The sequence below is a fragment of the Serinus canaria genome, chromosome 20 (assembly GCF_022539315.1).
Source record: "Serinus canaria isolate serCan28SL12 chromosome 20, serCan2020, whole genome shotgun sequence".
NCBI classification, from domain to species: domain Eukaryota; kingdom Metazoa; phylum Chordata; class Aves; order Passeriformes; family Fringillidae; genus Serinus; species Serinus canaria.
This window is the reverse complement of record NC_066333.1, coordinates 7,508,398-7,528,814: the sequence shown is the minus strand read 5'-3', so window position 1 is coordinate 7,528,814 and position 20,417 is coordinate 7,508,398. Positions and strand designations below refer to the sequence as shown.

Sequence of the window (20,417 nt, the reverse complement as noted above, 5' to 3'; positions counted from 1 at the left end):
TCTGGGGACCAGAGCGGAGACCCCCGCCCCTGCTCGCCCGGCAGAAGGGCTGTGCCGATCCGGGGCTGAGGCGGGCCCGGGCCCGGCCCCGGCAGCGCGGAGCGCGGCCGCCCGGCGCGGTCCCGCCCGGCCGCCGCGGTCGCCATGGCGATCGGCCCCGCAGCCAACCGGGCACCGCTTCCGGTGACGTCAGCGCCGACACGTGGATCCAAGATGGCGGCGTCGGCGGCGATGGTGAGTGCGGTGGGGCCCGGCCCGGCCTCGCGTCCCGCCCGCTGTGCCCGGCCCAGCCCGGCGCCGCTCCCGGCGCGGGGCTCGCTTCGGGGGCTGCGGTCCGATCTGCACCGCGCTGGGAGGGATGCGGGCCCGGCCCCTTGGCAGAGGAGGCTCCCCGGTCCCGCCCGGGGCCTGGCTGCTGCCCCGCGTCTCCCGGCGGTGTCACCTGTGGAGGGCAGGGCTCGGGCCACCGCTCGGTGCCCAGGGCCCCGGGGGAGCCCAGCGAGCTCCTGTCCCGCCTGCCCCACGCTCCCTCGGCAGCAAAGTCGGCTCCCTTGTGCGGTTCACGGCGGTGTCGGGGCAGGAGGGGCCGGGCGGGGGCTCGGAGCCGTGTGTGTTGCAGGGAGCACCGGCACGTCCTTTGCCTTCCCTTCCGAGCTGTCAGCCTGGGCCTGGGGCTGGTGCCAGGCACGGAGGCTGTTGCTCCGTGTGGTTTTCACAGATGTTTGGTGGTGGTTGTCGGGTCCGGGTTAGAGCAGCTGCTTCAGCTTCCCGCGTCCCAGCATCCCTGTTATTACTATTGAATTATTCCTTGAATCCTCAGAGAACTGAAGGTGTTCCTGGTGAGCATCAGTGCCACCTCACAGAGCAGAAAACGAGCTGCTGAGACATTTGTTATCTGCCTTGAAGTCTTGTAGGAGTCAAACTTTCTTGCTTTCATAGGAGGGTATTTTTGTGGCAGTGCATTGCAGGAATAGCGGTGTGGATAAAGGATGTGTGCTGATACAAAGGTTGCTGCTGGCTGGGCTGTGAGGTGACTCATGGGGAGACTGGGACAGCCAAGGTTTTCCTTTAATTTGCTTTAAGCATCTTCATACCCTGCTGGCTTTCCCCCAGGCAGGGGGGAAGGGAGTGCTCAGCTGGCTCTGAGAGCTGGGGATGGTCCTACTGGGAATTTCCTTGTGGCTCTCTGTTGTGTGAAGGGCAGAGGAGGCTGCCAGCAGCTCTCCTGGTGTCAAAGGCGCTCTGAAGTCAATGTGAATGCAGCACTTGTCTGCTCTCATGGCTCCTCCAGTGCAGGGTGAGCAGGGCAGGGATGTAATAAAGATGAGCTTATCCAAACAGGTGTCAGGATCATCCAAGGAGGCAGCCCTTGGAAAAGGGAATGAGGGTCAGTGTGCCATTAACACTGTTCTGTCCTGCTAATGTGCCTGAGGGGAGAATGAAGGTTACAAGTGTGAGAGAGCTTGTTGGGTTTTTTTTTTTTTTTTTTTTTGCTCCCACAGAGTAGTGGGTGGTGGCTTTCCTCCCTTTCTGTCACCATTTTTAAAAAGTTTCAGGAAGTGGAATGGAATGGGAGAGTGTGAATCCATTTGGACAAACAAATGGCTCTGCACAGGTCGTTTTCCCTGTTTTCCTTCAAAGCTGTCTTTGAAAGTTAACAGCTCTTGATTATGGCTCTTTGATGTCCTTCTTGCCTTTCTCTGCCAAAAAGAGATGGGACAATTCATGATATCCATCACTGTCGCTTCCTACTTTCTTTTCATGTCTTTGAACAAATCCTGTGTTCTGTTCTTCAGTTCCTATGTGGATTGTGAAACTCTTAAGACCTAAACCAGTCCTGGTACACCACTGGCTCAGTTCTGATGCTTGAAATCGCTGCTGCTTGAGGGTTTCTTCAAATTGTTGACAGTAACCTGGGCATGGATGTTCTGGGTGCACAAGGGCAGGCCATGGACCCTCTGCAGCACATTGGAGCTGTTGCAGAGTGCCCCAGGGAGCAGCTGCTGTTTCCCCTTTCCCTTAAATAAATGTCAGACTCTGGCAGTGGTAGCTGGAGGGACCACAAGTCCTAGGGAGGGACAAGTGTGGCAATAACTGGATGTCTTAGGGCCTCTTCATGCTGGGTCAGACTGGGGTTTAGAGAACAAATCCTCTGTTTTGGCAGCGTGGTTTGTGAGCCTTCTGTGAATTCACAGAAAGTGGCAACGCTGTTTTAAGTCTTTCTGAATGGGATAAACCTGGGGTTGTCTGCAAGCCCCAAGACTGGTGATAATTATCCAGAAAGGTCTTCTTGGAGAGGGTTTGTGTGTGAACTTTTGATCTGAGGGACAGGAATCTGGGTGATTGTGCTCCTGCAGTTACTTCTTTTATTGAGATCATATTCTCCTAAGACAGGGTGTCTCTGCATGTCTGCATATAGGAAAATATCAGGATTAGGCAATCTAAACTATTTTTGCCTACTTGCAGCTGGGTTTTTCTCAGTCTGAGGTTGTGCATGTTTGTTGTGCTACTTGTTTCACCATTATAGGATTTCCTGGCACCTCAGATGCAAGATCGTCATTCGAGGGGGTTTTTTGCATGGTTTTGAAATGTAAATGGAAGAGGCTGTGAAGCTGTGTGTCCTGTTTGCTGGAAGTATGGGTCTTGCCAGGGCTTTGTGACTGAACCAAAACAGAGCTCCCTCCTGGAAGTTCTGACCTGGCACAGGAGAGAACTCAGCTTGCAGGCGTCCCCCTCACGTGGTCAGGCCTATGAGTTACACAGATGGTTTGGGGGGTGTCCATGTTGCCATTTCTAAGCTGCTGCCTTTGTTTGGAGAAGATGAGGCACATTTGTCAGTACAAGAACAAAGGTCCTGATGAGTAAAGCCCCTGGCTTCAGCTTCCCTGTGCTCTGCCAGCTCAGGAACCTGCACTGGGCATTTCCTTCATATTTCACTTCCAAAGCTTTCCCCACCTGTTGCATAGCTGCTTTCCCCTTTCTTGCTACCAACTGTTCTTTCCTGGCAAGGCTTTACAGAGTCACCCTCTTCTCTTTCCTGTTGCTGCCTGAGTCATCATCATCTGTGTGCAAAGACAGCCTGATTTCTGCCAAAATTGTCATCAAAAATTTCATCTTCTGCATGCTCATGTGTCTCCTGAGTGTCTGCCAAAGTTCTGTCCTGGTCTTTTCACCTCCCAGCCTGCTGGGGCACAGGTGGCAGTGGTGTGGTTCTGGTTTTTGAGTGACATTGTGTAGGTTTGTCACTTCAGTGACAGATGAGATAAGGGCTGTAGGTTGTTGGAGTGCAGTGTGGGACAAGAGTGCAGATTCCTCCCACTGCTTCCCCTGTGCAGGAGACATTTTCCTACTCTCTGGAGAGCCACTGAGCACTCCCTTTAAAGATTGGAAGGGCAAAATTTAGTGGAGCACAGAAAATAAGCCCCATGTTGCCTGAAGGCAGATCAGTGTTGAATGTCAGGCAGTTTTAACAAGAGTGTTTCCAAGATGGGGCTTTATGCCTGCTCCAAGTGTATTTGGCTACGCTTAGAATAGGTCTGAAAATTCCCTTTGTAAACAAAACAGATCACAGAATCACAGCGTGGTTTGGGTTAGCAGGGTCCTTAAAACTCGTCTTGTACCATGGGCAGGGAAACCTTCCACTATCCCAGGCTTCTCCAAACTCCATCCAACCTGGTCTTGAGCAATTCCAGGATGGGGCAGCCACAGCTTCTCTGGGCAGTCTGTGCCAATGCCTCACCACCCTCACAAGGAACAATTTCTTCCTAATACACAATCTAACCCTACTCTGTCAGTTTAAAGCTGTTCCCCCTTATCCTGTCCTCCATGGTCTGGTGAATAGTCTCTCTCAGTTTTTCTTGTAGGCTCCCCTCAGGTACTGGAAGGCCACATATATCTGATGATTCAGTATTCATATTTTCTGTAGGTGCCTAGCATTTGCATCTTAAATACATTTTAGACTTTCAACCCCCCTGATACTTCTGCCTTTTTTTTTTCCATCCTGTTCAATTCCACTAATTCTGGATGCTCTGGTTGGCCGTTACAGGTGTCTGGGCCCAGCTCCTTTCCTTGCCTTAGAATGAGACAGGAGGAAGGTGATGAAGAAGGAGGGGTGTGGGGGCAATAAACACAGATATTTTTATTTAATTTTTTCCCCCAGCCTGAGGAAGGATCTCCATGATAGAGCTGCTGTTTGTCACACCTGGCCTGTGGAGTGTTCCTTCTGGTGCTGTCAGACTGACTGACGGTGCTGAGGACACACAGGGACAGTCGGGATTTGGTTTCTTACATCTGCAGCATTAGCTCAAGAGTTGTCCCAAACCAAACCAGGTTTTGTGTGGTTTTCCAGTGGTGCCATACACACAGGGAGTTCAGGAGAAGGGACTGAAGCTGTGCTGTGAGATTATACCAGAGCTGATGTCCTAATCCAGGCAAGCTGCTGCTGACTAATACTCTTTAAAGCTCGCTTTTCATTTCACAGCCTTCCTGCCCATGCTCAGCTGGGTTACCTGAGGTAATGGGAGGGGCTGAGGAGGCAGCAAGGTGTGTTAAATGTGCTGTGGCTGTGTTAGGGTCTGGGTTCTCCTGGGGCCCCCATAGAGTTGATTGAGCCTTCCAGCCTGACTTGTCACCCTACTCCCTAAAAAAGAGGGGTGAAAAAGTGTTTGCCATGTTACTGAGCTGTGCTGTGGCCTGGAGGGGTGAGGAAAGCAGAGTGGTGATGGAGTAGGAGGGAACAGTGATGTGACTGTCCCTTTGGTGCAGTTACTGGTGTCACACCTGACTCCACAGTAACTACTCTTCTGCAGGTAGTGGCCTGTGAGCATCCATCTGTAATCAGCTCCAGGGTAGCTGCTGCTGTCCAGAGCTGACACACATCCAGTGCCAGGGCTACAGCCTTCTTCTCTACTAATCCATGGAGTTTTCTAGCACAGGGAGCTCAGTGGGGGTGAGCAGAAAAGTAAAGTGATGGCCTGCTCAATGCCCCGTGGTGCAGGTAAAAATGGCATTTTTCATGTGGTTGAGCAAAGCCAAAGTTTTTCTAATTGCAGATGAAGAGGCAGAGACACGCTGAGTGGAAAGTGACTTGATGAGGGTCACAAAACAGCTAAGAACAGCTTTTGTGAATTTAATTTCTATTTAATCACCTGACTGTGCAGCCTCTCTAATATCTGGGATGAACATTTCCTGTGTTGTTGCCTATCTCTAATGCTGTTCCAGTGTTTCCGTTGTATTTTACTGTTCCTTCTCCTTTTTGCAGGAAAGGCTGAGATATGTGCTGGGCCTGCTGTTGTTGTTACACAGCACAGACTCATTCTATGTACCTGGGGTGGCTCCCATCAACTTCCACCGCAATGATCCTGTAGAAATAAAGGTAGGAGAAACTCAGTGCTGTTAATGTGTTTGTTTTGTATTTTTTTTGTTTTTTTTTTTTTTTTTTTTTTTTTTTTTTTTTTTTTTTTTTTTTTGTTTGTTTTGTTTTTTGGATTTTTTCTTTTTTATACCATAGCAGCTAAGATGGGCTGCAGAGTTAAATTTGGGGATCTTCGTGTTCAGATATGTCCTCTGCTTCACAACAATTCCTGTTCTTGCCCCTGATCTCTTGTACCAAATTCCTTCAGCAGCTTCACCAAAGTCCTCAAGATGTTGCTCTGTTTGGGAAAAGAGTCTCTTTCTCACTGTGGCTTTGAAATGAATTTAATTTCTCCAGCATTATACTGACTCTAAAAGTGCTTATGCTGTGCCTTTGGGTGGAAGGTGAATAGTGGAATAAGGTCTGAATCTGACCTTCTCAGTACCCAGTTTGCTCATGTTGTGCTTTCAGGGAAATTCACTAGAAGCTCTTCCCAGGTGGAGGTGTTTGTCCTTGAGCCTTGCAGATCTTTCAGCCCAGCCTTGCTGAGAGCTGTTCCTGTGCAGCATTGCTGGTACTCAATGACAGAGCTTCTGCACCTATCCACGAGGAAGCCAGGCTTTGCTTTCAGACATCAGTGATTTATAGCCCATTTCATTTATTTTTCTAAAGCTGTGGTGTCTGCCTCAGCAAATCCAGCACCCTTGGGGCTGCTGAGGTTGGCTGCTCTCACGTGAAGCAGCACAGCACAGTTTTCTCTTTGGCCACAGACTGCCAGACATGGGCTATTTTTAAGCAAATGAGACTTGCCTGTGGGTACAGTAAGCTTCCCAGAAGAAGAGGGTTTTGGAATAGCTGTTCTCAAAGGGATTTCAGGAGCTAAATGCTTCCTCAAGTGCTTAGGCAAGTCAGTGTGTTTGCCAGCACTTTTCCAATAAACAAGCTTGGCTGTGTTACAAAACACTTCTGTTTTTCAGAGCAACTGTGGTCTTGGCTGTTGTAGTATGTCCCTGCACTTCCCTTGTACCCTGTGATTTGTGGAAACTCTCCAGGAATGTTTGTGGTTGGTCACCTTGTCTTCCCAGACTGATGGCTCTCTGGCTTTCCTTGCAGAGATTAAAATTGCTGAACTCTCCATAGCACTGGAGGCCAGACCTCTAGGTCCAGCGGGATATGAATTTTTGTTTGAGGAAATCTTGTATGAAATGTGACTCTTGAATCTCTTTTGAGCTCTTTGTTGTTTCTTAGGACTCCAGTGAGACAAAAATTTGTGAAACCACCATGTTTTGTTCTTTGAGTGTTTCTCTGTGAATGAATTACTACTGGAAGTCTCTCAGGAACATCTGTCTCTGTTACTATTTTTAATATTAGTAGTAGTAGTAGTAGTATCTTCTGGAAGTGAGCTTTATGGAAGGTGTCTTGAAGTAAGCATCAGCTTCTGGATGATACTGAGAGGAGAGGAAATTATCTGGAGTTTTTTCCTGGGGATAATCTATCCATTCTTTCTGCAGGCTGTGAAGCTGACAAGCTCCCGGACCCAGCTGCCCTACGAGTACTACTCACTGCCCTTCTGCCAGCCCAGCAAGATCACCTACAAGGCTGAGAACCTCGGTGTGTACCTGTCAGACAGTGGTGGGGGTGTTTACAGGGGTAAAAGCAATTGTAAGTGTCACTTCTGCTGAGCTGAGAGAAGCTGCTTCCTCTGATTCACTGCAAGCTGGCTGTCTACAAACAGCAGTGTCCATGTATTGCACAGAGGAACTGCCTGTCCTGATGGAGAGCATGTAACCTGCTTCATAAGCAGGGCTTGATACTTCCAACAAAGTAGCTGTACTGACTTGCAGTCTTATCCTTGCACCTGGGCTAGCAAAGGAGACTTGCTGTGGTCCCTCCAGCTGCACAATACCTGGCAGCAGGATCAGCAGCAGGAAGCCTGTCAGTCTCCAACCCTGCCCCTGTTTTCCTGTTTTCCAGGTGAGGTTCTTCGAGGGGACCGAATTGTAAATACACCTTTCCAGGTTTCCATGAATGTGGAGAAGAAATGTGAAGTTCTGTGCAACTTTCCCAACAAGCCAGTGACTCTGACAGTGGAGCAGAGCAAGCTCATCGCCGAGCGCATCAGGGAGGATTACTACGTCCACCTGTGAGTCACTCAAGCATGGGTTTGTGTCGGGGGGATTTGGTGCTGTGGACAAATTTGATCTGAAATCTGTGTTTTCAGCATTGCTGATAACCTCCCTGTGGCAACACGGCTGGAGTTTTATTCCAATCGTGAGGAAGAGGAGAAGAAGAAGGAGAAGGATGTGCAGTTCGAGCATGGATATAGGCTTGGGTTTATGGACGGTAACAAGGTAGAGAACTGAGGTGCTGTATGAGGGTGCCTGGAAGACATCTAGGTGTCTGTTAGAGGTCTGCCAGAGAGTATCAGAATTGGGAATGCAACCAAAAGGTTTTATTAATAGTGGAAATATGAGAGAGGGGTTTCTTGTGGGCAGAAGAGGGTGGGTGGGAAAGCCAGGAGTTCTTGCTTTTGCTCACTGTGTAACTTTGGACAGGCTCATGCAGTGGCTTCCCCTCAGCAGAGTGAAGGCACTGTGCCCCCAAGACTGGTTGATCTCAGTGTTAGAATCTTTCGTTTTCCCTCACTGAAGCCATTTTCTGCAGTTGCTGCTTCTCAGCTTTGGCTCTTCCTCCCATAGGGTGCTGATGTTTTATTTTATGTTTCAGTTCTACCTGCACAACCACCTCTCCTTCATCCTTTACTACCACAGAGAGGATGTGGAAGAGAGCCAGGAGCACACCTACAGGGTGGTGCGCTTTGAGGTGATTCCCCAAAGCATTAAACTGGAAGGTAAGAGACCCTTGAGGAGGGGAGCAAGGGGGAATAATCTCCTGTATGGACAAAAGGCAGATGCCAGTATCAGGGTGCCAATTGTTGCTTCACAGGACACAGAAATGAGTCTAAATTACAAGAATAATAAACCACTTTGTTATTAAGGAAGTACCAACAATAGAGACATATCCATGAACTTCAATCCTTGGAAAATCAATTCCTGTAAAAAGATCTGAATTTGAGGTTTTGGGGTTGGATTTTTTTGTACTGTGTCATCTGGTATGAGGCATGTCTGGCATTCTAGCTCTTGCTGTGGCACAGATCTCCCTGACTGGGACACTCTGTGCTGGTTCAGGGACACACACAGGATGTTTGGAATTGTTTCTGGGGGACTGAAATTTTTAAAAAATGCTTAGGGGAAAGCACTCCTACCTCAGTGAGCTCAATGGAAAAGGGTGTCTAGAAGGGCAGTTGCTCATGGTGTGGATCGCCCCACGCAGCTCCCCTCTGGCAGGGCAGGCACTGCTGCAGAGGTCTTGTTTCTCACCATATCATGTGGAATAGAGGATTTTTTCATGGTCTAGATCCTTGGCTTCAGAACCTCTGGCTTTTATCCTTCCAGTTAAGGAGAGCCCTGTGCATAGCTTTCCTGAAAGCTTGTTAATGGTGCTCCACTGATGGTCAGGAGAATAGTTTTGCAAACTGCAGAGCAGGTGAGCAAGGAGCGAATGCTTCCCCACCTGGAATTACTGTAACCCAATGCCCTCAGGGTGATGCTCAGTGGGAGAGGTGGTGCATGAGGGAAGGGCTCACTGTGTGCTCTGCTTTCCCTTACAGACTTGAAGGCTGATGAGAAGAGCATGTGCACCCTGCCCGAAGCCACGGGCTCTGCCCCTCAGGAAATAGATCCTACTAAAGAGAACCAGTTGCTCTTCACCTACTCTGTGCATTGGGAGGTGAGGCAGTACTGGGGAGCTGGCTGGCAGTGATGCTCCAAGTGTCTGTAACTAGGGCTGTGGGAGACATTGGGAATGTGCTGGTGTGAGAAGAACTCTGCTGTTCTTTCAGGAAAGTGACATTAAGTGGGCTTCCCGCTGGGACACGTACCTGACCATGAGTGATGTGCAGATCCACTGGTTTTCTATCATTAACTCAGTTGTGGTTGTCTTTTTCCTTTCAGGTGAGTGGATGTGTGGGGAGAGGAAGGCTTTACTATTATCTGCAGGGAATTTTCTTTAAGCCTTAGCTGCAAGTGGCTCAAGGAGCATGTGGCCACATCTGAACCTGGTCAGAAGGGGCAGGAAACCAGTTTAAAGCCTCTCAGTTCAGTGTCCTGTGGGGTCAAGCAGTTACCAGCCTTTCTCATACTGGAGTCATTGAGGGAGTAAAAAACCCCACAAGAATGCCACAGTGCCCCATTTCTGCTGGAATACTGCCTTCCCTGCTCCTTGAGGTTTTATTTCTGTCTTTGCTGATGGCTCAAGACCTCCTCTCCAGCCAGAACAGAGTGTTGGTGGGAGCCATGTAGGTGCACAGCATTAGGGCAGCACAGCCATGTGGGAGCCTCTGAGCTGAACTCTGTGCTTGTTTTCAGGGATTCTCAGCATGATCATCATCCGGACTCTGCGGAAGGACATTGCCAACTACAACAAAGAAGACGACATTGTATGTGTTTGTTCCTTGGGCTGGGATTAGAGGGAGGGAAGCACAGGCCAGGAGAGATCCAGTGTGCAGACTTGGCTGTATTGTCTCTTCCCTTGCCCCTGTTTTCCTTTGAGCCCTGGCCCTGGGATAGGCAGTTGTGTCGTGCTGTCACACACCTTTTGCTGCCTGAACAATCACAGTAAGTGAACTAATAAGTTTGGATGTCTTCAGACCTGAGTGACTGCAAATGTGAGTGTAAAAGCTCTGTAAATGTGTGTCCTGGCACTGACAATTCAGGTCTCAGCTGTTTTTAGCCCAAGAGGAAAGAAGTTTCTTGGCTAGAGTGGTAAAATTCAGTAGAAAAACTGGATCCAGGAAAGTTAACCTCTTGAGCTGGCTGTGGTAGGACCTTAATTTCCACTAGTGTATCACATCTAAATAGCCTCCTTTTTCTGTTGTTGCTGTAGGAAGATACAATGGAGGAATCTGGTTGGAAACTTGTGCATGGAGATGTCTTCAGGCCTCCACAGTACCCTATGATCCTCAGCTCTCTCCTGGGTTCTGGAATTCAGCTCTTCTGTATGATCCTGATTGTCATCTGTAAGTGGCACATGTTGCACAGGGTGGCTGTAACACGAATGATGCTCAAGGATGTTTGACTTCACCCTGTGCTCACCTTAGCAGGAGTGAGGCCCATGAAGCTGCTTACTGTTGCCATCAGCCAGGGCTCGGCACTGCAGAGCTGCTGGATGACATTGCCCAGCTGAGGGCAGCTTTGTGTGATTTTATTTCCTTTGCCGAGCTGTGAGCCCTGGCTGATAGTGGGCTGGGGGACTTTTGCACAGGTGTGCCTTGCCTGCTGAGCTGCATCTGCTCCCATCCCTGGGGAAGCTGAGGCTGAAGCATGGTCTGTAGCTGAGATCAAAGCTGTGCCTTCCTCTCTGGCCGGTGCTGGAGGCTGTGGATATGTTATGCTGTGAAGAAAATCAAGCTGTGCAGGGATAGCAGGCAGCTGTGGGCTGCAGATGGGACAGGCCCCTGTCCTTGAGCTGCTGCCGCACATGTCCCTCAGAGCTGCTGTTCCTTGTCCTGTTTCCCTCTGCAGTTGTTGCTATGCTGGGGATGTTGTCACCTTCGAGCCGGGGCGCACTGATGACAACTGCCTGCTTCCTCTTCATGTTCATGGGGTAGGTGCCTCCACAGCTTCCCCCTGTGCTGTTCTGCCTCCCCCCAGCAACAGCAGCTCATTTTCATTGACTTGGCTCTTTCTGTCCAGGGTTTTTGGTGGATTCTTTGCTGGCCGCTTATACCGGACTCTGAAAGGCCATCGATGGAAGAAGGGAGCCTTTTGTGTGAGTCTTGGATGTTTTGTGCTGTTTATCCAGGATTGCTGATGGCAAGATCTGTGGATAAGCTCCACACATTTGTGGTAGCTGGACACAATCTGGCTGAGGTGCACATTTGCTGTGGGTTGCATCCTTGTAGCTACAGAAAAGGCACCACCAGAGCACGTACTAGGGCAAAGAGGATTGTCCAAGATCCTCCCCACAGCCCACCTCTGTGTCCTTGTCCTTTAACAAAAAGGACACTTCTCCACGTGTGCCTTGTCTCAGGGATGGACTCATTCCATAGGAACATCTGGCTGATGAATCAGGTGCCTTCTCTTATGCTGTGGTTCCTCTTGCAGACAGCGACGCTGTACCCAGGCGTTGTCTTTGGCATCTGCTTTGTCCTCAACTGCTTCATCTGGGGGAAACACTCCTCTGGTGCGGTAGGTGCCACCCTCAGCCTGGGGCCTGCTGGGTGGGAGAGGGTCACTGGGCTGATAGGGACCCACTTGGCTTCCCAGACTTTTCCAAGTGAGTGGCTGGAGGATTGGCTTAGCCAATGACATCAGTCCCCAGGGCAGGAGAGCTGTCAGCCTCACTTCTGTGGCTCTTGGTGTGATTCCAGGTGCCTTTCCCTACCATGGTGGCCTTGCTCTGCATGTGGTTTGGGATCTCCTTGCCCTTGGTCTACCTGGGTTACTACTTTGGATTTCGCAAGCAGCCCTATGACAATCCTGTACGGACAAATCAGATTCCCAGGCAGATCCCGGAGCAGAGGTGGTATATGAACAAATTTGTGGGGTGAGTGATGACTGTCTGGGAAATACGGTGAGTTAAGCCCCCTCCCCTTGGTCCCCTTGGGTTGCTGAGTGTCACCTGCTGCTCTCTGGACATGGACAGATGGCAGATTGGGTTCCTTGAGACTACATCAATAATTTGGATGTGGTGTAGGGGGTACTTGCAGCTGTGGTACGTGCTCAACAGTGGGAGCAGCTGTGCCATTGCCTGTGAAATTTAGTAATCTGGAAATGTAGAGCCTTTGCTTGGAGTGTTGTGTGAGCTTATAAGGAATTTTCAACGTCCAGACAGTTATATTGTGCTGCTTGTGGTTTTTGTTTCTGCTCTGTAGGATCCTCATGGCTGGTATTCTGCCTTTTGGAGCCATGTTCATTGAACTGTTCTTCATTTTCAGTGTAAGCATTTAACCCACTTTCCTCCTCAATGGGATTCTTTTCATGCCAAAGCATTTGAAAGGGAGGGGCTTCCTGTGTTCTCTAAAGGGGGGAGCTGGTTTCTTCCAGGGCATTCAGTAGTTTCCAGAGAGAGCTATGGGTCTCTCCTCGTGGTTTTGTGGTAAAGACAAAATTTACTGTAACATTACATCAAGGAGGGGTCCTGGTCTTGAGACAGTCCCTGTTCTGCTGCTACCCATTTTTCACCTTGTATGGATGGGAAAGAATTTGCTGTTCCATTGCTTGGGAGATGCAGGGGAATGAACAAGCTATCTCAGAGGTGTCCTTGTGAACCTTTTTGTAACCTGGATCCTCCGAAGTGACATTGTGAAATGCATTAGATCTGTGGTTTCATCTAGGTGAGGCTGAGGGGGCTCCTCATTTTCCCCTGGCTGGCTGCCAGAAGTTAGTCCTATGTTCAGTGATTGATCACAGTAACATGGAAATCAGTTCCTGCTGTGTGTTTATTTCAGGCAATCTGGGAGAACCAGTTCTATTACCTTTTTGGCTTCCTCTTCCTGGTGTTTATAATTCTGGTGGTATCCTGCTCCCAGATCAGCATTGTCATGGTGTATTTCCAGCTCTGTGCTGAGGTGAGATTTCCATGTTTGTAATTTGGGTAACTTGCTTCTGGAAAAACACAGATCCCATTATTGCTGCTGCTCAGCAAAGATTCGTGTGGTCCAGTTTCACAGGTGTGATTGTCCCCACTGTCACTTCACTCTAAAGGGAATTAAAGCTCCTTGGTTATCTGTTAGGCTGGGAACTGTGGTTTCATACCAGGAATTTTGCTGAGCACAGGGTGTTTTGAGCTGCTTCCAAACTGTTCCATTCCATCCACATACAAAACAAAATGCAGGACCAAAGGTGAGCCATGTCCTTGGGCAGCAGGTGCTTTGAGCCTGACTGTCAGCATCACATCTCTTGGTTTGGAAACACATTTGTGACAGAGAAAGTTCCCCAGTCCCAAATTGTGGATTTCCTTTGAAGGAAGATGGGTGGTGTCCAGGAATGGTCACAGCTTCCTTGAAGCTGTGCCTGGGGAGAAGAAAGTCAGGGGGATAATGAGGCTCTTTATCCTGTCAGGATTACCGCTGGTGGTGGAGGACCTTCCTGGTGTCTGGAGGATCTGCCTTCTATGTGCTGATCTATGCTGTCTTCTACTTTGTGAACAAGGTATTCCTCCTGGGTGGAAGTGCCGTGTTTTTGGGGGTGACTGTGGGATTTGGGAAAGGAATTGGTGGGCCTGCTGAGTCCCAGTCTGCCCATGCCGACCCAAGGCAGTGCTCACAGCCCTTCCAGACAGGAGAGGAGGGTGTAGGTGCCCCAGGACTTGCGCAGAGCAGCATTCCCTGACCCCACCTCAAAGGGGATCTCCCTTCAGCTGGACAAAAATGAAAGTTTTCCTTCCTTTGCCAGAGCTCTCCTTGCAGAGGGCACTGGTTGGTTTGTCATCTGTGTGAGTTATTTCACCAACTTTTCTCATCCTCTTCTGTTTCAGCTGGATATTGTTGAGTTCATTCCCTCCTTACTGTACTTTGGCTACACTGCCCTTATGGTCCTGTCCTTCTGGCTCTTGACGGGCACCATTGGCTTCTACGCAGCCTACATGTTCGTGAGGAAGATCTACGCTGCCGTGAAAATCGACTGAAGCTGGAATCCCCCAGCAGGAATCAGACACCTCTGAACATGTGTCCTCCCAGGAGGGACAGGGACATCTTCTCCCAGCTCTTTTTAAGGAAACAAAAATCCAGTGGGAGAGTCACAAGAGAAATAATTAACTCCTCGATTTGGAATGTAACTTTGGCACAGTGTACATGGATTCTGGGCTACTTCTGCGGGGAAAAGGGGTCTGTAGATACCTTACATTTTAACTTTATTATCCTGTTCCATATTTGAGGGAGTTTTTTAGCAGAGAAATATCCCTCTGTATAAGTAAACCCCCTTTTTGCTAATCCATCATTTTTTTTATGTTGATGATGAACGGATTTGAGACAGCAGTGGAAACACTTGTGAAAACGTTTTCTTCCAGCCCCTGGGGTGCACTAGGATTCAGGGAGACTCTTCAGACAAGTATCAGACTGGGTTTTTCTCCTGCCTTCGTGTCTGCACAGAAGAGGGAGCTTGACTATGGCAGAATAAGCGGAGCCTCAAGGCTCACCCAGCGGGAGTCCGGCGCACTCCGATCCCGAAGTCCCGGCTTCGGCTTGTTTACAATTTGCTGGAGGTGCCATTCAGAGCCTGGGAAGTGCAATTTCACCCTGAGAGAGCTTGAGCAACCTTCGGCATCGCTCCTCCTTCCCTCCAGCCTCGGACAGCACAGGCCTCTGTGGGAGGGTGGGATTGCCTCTCCTGCAGAAGGCAGGACAAAAGGTCCTGGTGGAAGTGACATGGTTGTGCTGGAATACAGGACTGGAAGGATGTGTGAGGTAACTACCAGAGTTTGTTCTGTCAGTAGCTCTGCTCTGGATGAGTGAGGAATCAGGGCAGGCTCCTTCCTGGGAATGCCACTGGGATCCTGAAGAGCCTACGGGGGATGGCTGTGGTGCCGTGGTGTTAGTGCCAAGTGATCTGAGGCAGTGTTGGGCCTGAGCTGCCCAAAGGCAGCACAGGCCATGCTGAAGGGGCTGGCACAAGCAGGTGGCCTCATGAGCTGTCCCATGGCTGGGAGTGGGGCTCTCTTGCTGGCCCTATGCTCTGACTGCCCTTGCTGATCTCTGCTCCTCCTCTGAAATTCTCTACCTCCAGGGAACAGGAAAAGTGTACACCCCATAGCTGTATTTTGTTTTTCTCCACAAAAAACAGTCCCAGCTCTCCTGGATAGCTGACATGGGCTCTTCTTTTCCCATGGCTTGATGCCTGAATCAGACCATGGGAATCTTTTTTTAAAAGAGGTTAAAGTTGGGTTGTGGTTTGTTGTTTTTTTTTTTTACTTTGGTCACTTCAGTGATGTTTATCAGTAAAAAGGTTCCACGTTGCAGTGAAGGCTCCCTCCATCCCCAGACTCACTGGATTTAGCCAGAACTACAGAGGAGAAGTTTTTTTCATGAGATCTATGAAAATTTTCTTCTTGGAGTAAGGTCTTCCAATGAACAGCTGCCACAGGTCGCATCATTCCACCCCAAAACTGCCCAAAACCCTCCTTGTTCCCAGGGAGGGCTTTGAGGCCTTTTTAAACCCCAATTGCCAGAAGTTTCCACCAGATCCATGCAAGGGCCTGTGTCCCTTCCCATTGGCCCTGCCCATCATGCCAAAGTCTAATCAGCCAGGAATCATGGATGGAAAAAAGGAGGAGGGGATGTGTGAGCCAACTGTGCTGTGGAATCCTGTGTCAGTTCTGATTTGAGGTCCCTCTCTGAGATTTTTGTTGATTTTTTTTTTTTCCCTTTTGCCCCTGCCCCAGTGGAGAGGCTCAGCCAGCATTGATTTCTCTCCCTTCCCTGAAGTGTTTTCTCTGTATTCTTTGTAATTTTTAATTAATGTATGTATTCTTTGTGTCCTATTGTAAATAAATCTGCCATTGTCCTGTCATCCTGCTCTCTTGGGCTCTCCTAAGCCACTTCTGGAGAATTTCTTTTTGTAACACTTGGCCTGTTCGACGTCCGTATGGTCTGTGATGTGTGGCTTCAGCCAGAAGCAGAGTTTGGAATACTCTGCCTTTCTTTGTAATATTTTTCTCCTGGTAAACTTAAGTTTCTCCCAGTGTGTCATGCCCGGAATGCTGTCTTATATTGTGATCATGCCACCAGTTGAGGCATTTGGATCTGCTGCTGCTGTGCTGCTGGGTAAGATCACTTGAGCAACTTGTGTCTGGTGTGGGACACGTTGTTTGATGTGTGGCACTGATGGGCAGAGCGGCAGAACTGTTGGATGGCAGTGCTGGGTAGGGCTTTAGAGCAGCAGAGGAGAGTTTGAGGAGTGCTGCTGCTGCAGAAGCTGAGCCCTCAGTGTTGGCTTCCAGCTCCATTGGCTTCCCAGAGCTTGTGTGTTTCTGCTGGGAGACTGTGTGTGGCAGGAGATCAATGAGCTTCTGCTGGAGTGCTGGCTGAGGGAGGGAAAGTGAATTCTCTTTTCCTGAGATGGTTTGCCCAGCAGAGCAATGGATGTGATTCCCCCCAGGTTACAGAGTGCAGTGTTGGGGGCTGCTGAGTGTCTGTGAGTGAGATCAGAGCTGACAAATACTTGAATCAAAACTCAGAAATCATCAGAATAATCCCTTCTCCATTTAAAAAGGCAAAGGAAGCTTCAGCTCCACCACCATGACAATCCATGCTGAACTTATATCTCATTTTTGGCAAATGAGTGTATTCATGTTCTGTCACAGTCCCCAGTGTCAGGGGAAAGCTGCTGAGGAAAGGTCATGTTTTAATGGTGGCTGAATTAGGAATGAAACCTAGAACTGAAAACTAGATCATTCTTAGACAAGCACCTAACACAGATCGTGGCTGTCAGCTTTTAATCCATGTTCTGAAGGAGAATCCTAAGAAGGCCCTGCGTGGCTTGCCCTGCTTCATCTTCAAATGCTGCTGGTGCCTGCAGTCAGTTGTAGCTTAAGCTGGGGTTTGGTCCTGGTTCTCCTGCCTGTGGGGAGCAGAGCATGTTGGGGTTATTGGGAGGGGGAGTGGGCTGAACTTGTCTGAAATGCTGCCACATGGGCTGGAAATTTTAGTGAAACCAAGCGACCAGAGCTTTGTCTAACAAACATTATTCTCCTTGACAGGGGATAATGGTGTTTGTTGGCTGCCTCCCCAGTGGGGTGCTGTTTTTTTTGGTTTTGTTTTTTTTTTTTTTGTGGATCTAATTCTTTGCTTGGCAGAAATTTAAAAACCTCTGTGGCTTCATGTAGGGAACTGTGTCTTTGTCCTGTCTTATGATTCCAGCCTGTCTTAATCCAACCAAAACCCAAACTCCCCTCCAAGAAGACACCTGGGGTAGATCCAAATGCTTTTAATAAACAACTTCATTATAAAAGATGCGTTCAATTTGAACTTCATTTTGCAGGAGCTAATTTTAGTGATGAACCATATATTTCCTAATGGCACTTAATTACAATTTATAAACCTTGTTTACAGCCCCCAAAACACTCCTTTAAAAGAGATTATTCACTCTGTGTAAAAGTGCTAGAAAGTTTGTTTTTAGAAAACCAGTTGAGCTGTAACAATGGGAAGTTTCTGGCTTTGGCAGCTGTAGCTGCAGGGAGGGAGGTCAGGCACGGGGCCTGTCCAGAACCAGCACAAGAAGGGACAGCGTGAAGGGAGGGACACTGTGGCTTTCCCATCCCCTCCCATGCCTGATCCCAAACTCTTCACCTTCCAGTGGGATGTGTATAGGCTCCTGTGGGAGATGGCAGAGCTTGTGCTGGGAGAGGGTTCTTGGTATGACTTGTGGCTGCAAAGGCCACTCAGTAGCTTTTCTTCCAGCAGCAGTTTTGGAGCTTGGCTGCTCCCAGGGGTTCCACAGGTTCTTCTTTGTCCTTCTTGTAGCCACCTCAGGTCTCAAGAGTACATCAGCTGGCAGCTGTGTGTTCTTCAATATCCTCATTCAAGGAAAACACTGGTTCAAATGCTACTCAACAGTCTTTCTAAAAATTGCTCCTAGGTATCAGGAATCACTAAAGTGGGGAAGATCCACACAGTATCAAGGCTGAGGCACTCAGAAGGTTGAGGAGATCTCAAACTTCAGAAAGGCTTCTAGCAGAAGTTCTGGGATGTGCTGCAGTCTGCAGGCTTCTGCACCCTGGCAGGGCACCCTGAAGTGGGTTCTGAGGGCTGTGAGCCAAGCTCCTGTTACCTTCTTGCAAGATACTGACCACAGAGGGAGAAGGGCTGCAGGCAGGTCCCTGGCCTGTTCACCTGGACACTCAGCCAGCCTGGCCTGTCCCAGGTGTTGGAGGCTGTCCTGTCCTTCAGGCCCTGGAACTGTCCCAAATCCACTCTGCATTCCATGCTAGAGCTGGTTATCCCCTTGCACAGTGGCTCAAAACAAAGACACAAAAGCAAAGGATGGTTGGTTTGTAACAAGACACTTCAATGTTGAGGATTCTTCCCCCAGCTGAAGAGCTGACCTATTTATAGTAATAAAATTAATTCCAAATTCCCTGGTTATCTCTTGCAATGCTTTTAACTTCCCTTGTCAGTGTGATATGATCCAGAGAAGCTCCCTCTGTGTCATGTATACTCTATTTTCAGGCTCGTATTTAGGCACTGGTGGAAAGGACCACACAGATCTGGCTTCAACCACAAGCACAGAGTGAGGAAGGTGCTTCAGGCTCCTCCTGCAGCCCACCTTTGCACATGGAAATAAAATACACTTTGAACAGGAAAGCCAAGCTCATCTCCTGCTGTGGGTGTGTGAGAAGCAGAATGTGATCTGTTCTCTGCTCTCGTTTCTGGGCACCACTTCTGGTTTTGCTTGACCTGTTTGCATGCTAGTGTGAGTAGTGGTGTGTGGCCTGTGGGGAGATGTAGAGCTGGCACCAGGTAGAGATTGCAAACTGTACTCCAGGAGAAAACTCCTTACCTGCAGTCACAAGAATAGCTGAAATGAGTAGGATTCCTAGGGGGATTCCAGTTATTCACTAGAAGGAAGCAAGTCCATCACTGGGAATAGCCAGAGTAGAGTCTGAGTCTGAGTGAGTCTGAGTGTGCGTGGATTGTGCAGCAGGGACAACAGAACGTGAGAGGTGGTGGGGAATGGGAAGAGTGGTACTGCAAGGCAGCTGGATCAGTGGTGATGGCATCTCCCTGCATCTTCCAGCTGCTTTCCAGGAGAGGCTCAGTATGGCTGTGGCATGTTATGGTAAACAGGCATGGAAAGGGTGAGAGGTGCCAGAGCTGGGAATTAGGGTGAAATGAATCTGGGCTTCCCAGATCCAGCAGACCAGACTAAAACAAATCACCTTCTCCTACTGCACAGGGGCCAGCCAGGATGGAATTCAGAGCTTCAGGTCGTAGCTCTCATCTCTAGAAACTGGGAAAAATACAAGAAGTAAGTTATGGAAAAACCACAAATTTTGGATGAGGATGGAAACCTGAAGTGGTTCTGTTCAAGCTATTCATCCACTTCACTGTTCAGTTGCAGAATACCTCCAGGGCTTGGGCAGGCAATTAACTAAAAATAGGCACCTGAGGGAGAATTCAGTCAGCCTGACTAACTGGGATTAGAGGATAAGCAAGAAGGTAAGGTGATGGGAAGCACATCTTTGAAGATTTATTTGTGGAAATTTTAATTGCAGGCAGCAGAAAATGCCTCTGTGGGGTTGTTCTGTCCAGAGAGCAAAGGTGGTGCAATGGCAGAGAAAGGAAAAGGGGATTTTTTTCAGTGAATTGCAGGAAATCTTTCCAGCAGCTGCTGTTCACCTGTCAGCAAGGAAGGAATTAAAGAACAAAGAGCTGAGCTCAACAAAAGTACTGAAATCATCAATCTACCAGAGGTGAGAAAAAGATTCCAGTTGAGGTGACACCATTTTTCAACACTGAGGCTAAAGAGCAGCAATGTTGTGAGACAGAGAACGGGGTCTGTCACAACATGGTGTGTGAGTATTCTGTCATGTGAAATTCAGTGGAAGCAAATGCAAGATAACATGTTGTTCCTTCCTACAAATGGATTTTGAGTGAGGTGTAATCCCAGGAGGAAAAAAGACTTTCAGCCTTTCACAGGGTTCTGGAGATCTGAGCCTGGAAGGATGGGCAAGAGTTAACCCTGCTGCCAGGGAGTGGCTTGGCTCTTTGTTAGTTCTTATTTCTAGGGGGCATTAGGTCCTTGGCTTTCTGAGAATCCAGAGTCTGATTTATAAGGGCTGGCAAGTTCATGTCCTGTCCTTTAATTAACTGGAGTTTATATGTGGGTTTATATCTTAGTTGACTGCACTGTTCCTACTGCTTTGGACCCCACCCCCCCGCAAGCCAGCCCTTTATTTAATTAAACCCTCCTGAACAATTATGTGCTGTACTTGCTGCCCTTGAGCTCTGGTGCAATCTTTATGGTACAGGTGTGCCAGGAACAGAGGGATCACAGTGAAATGGTTT

The 20,417-nt window shown here is 48.9% G+C and overlaps 1 protein-coding gene across 1 annotated transcript; it reads left to right on the top strand.

Moving 5' to 3' along the window:
• The first annotated feature begins 108 nt into the window (after positions 1-108).
• Positions 109-15,921, top strand: TM9SF4 (transmembrane 9 superfamily member 4). The gene is made up of 18 exons (XM_009093032.4): positions 109-234; positions 5,261-5,374; positions 6,865-6,964; positions 7,328-7,496; positions 7,575-7,704; positions 8,081-8,204; positions 9,024-9,142; positions 9,255-9,366; positions 9,781-9,851; positions 10,298-10,430; positions 10,936-11,017; positions 11,107-11,182; positions 11,518-11,601; positions 11,784-11,959; positions 12,288-12,351; positions 12,864-12,983; positions 13,477-13,566; positions 13,892-15,921. Exons 1-18 carry the CDS (start codon positions 145-147, stop codon positions 14,039-14,041), a joined length of 2,004 nt encoding a protein of 667 aa, XP_009091280.2. The 5' UTR covers positions 109-144; the 3' UTR covers positions 14,042-15,921.
• Positions 15,922-20,417: the final 4,496 nt, after the last annotated feature.

Coding starts and splice junctions, on each gene's coding strand:
- TM9SF4 (XM_009093032.4), top strand. CDS start 145: ATGGCGATCGGCCCCGCAGCCAACCGGGCACCGCTTCCGGTGACGTCA. Junction 9,367..9,780: donor GGTTGTCTTTTTCCTTTCAG/GTGAGTGGATGT, acceptor GCTTGTTTTCAG/GGATTCTCAGCATGATCATC. Junction 11,960..12,287: donor TATATGAACAAATTTGTGGG/GTGAGTGATGAC, acceptor TCTGCTCTGTAG/GATCCTCATGGCTGGTATTC.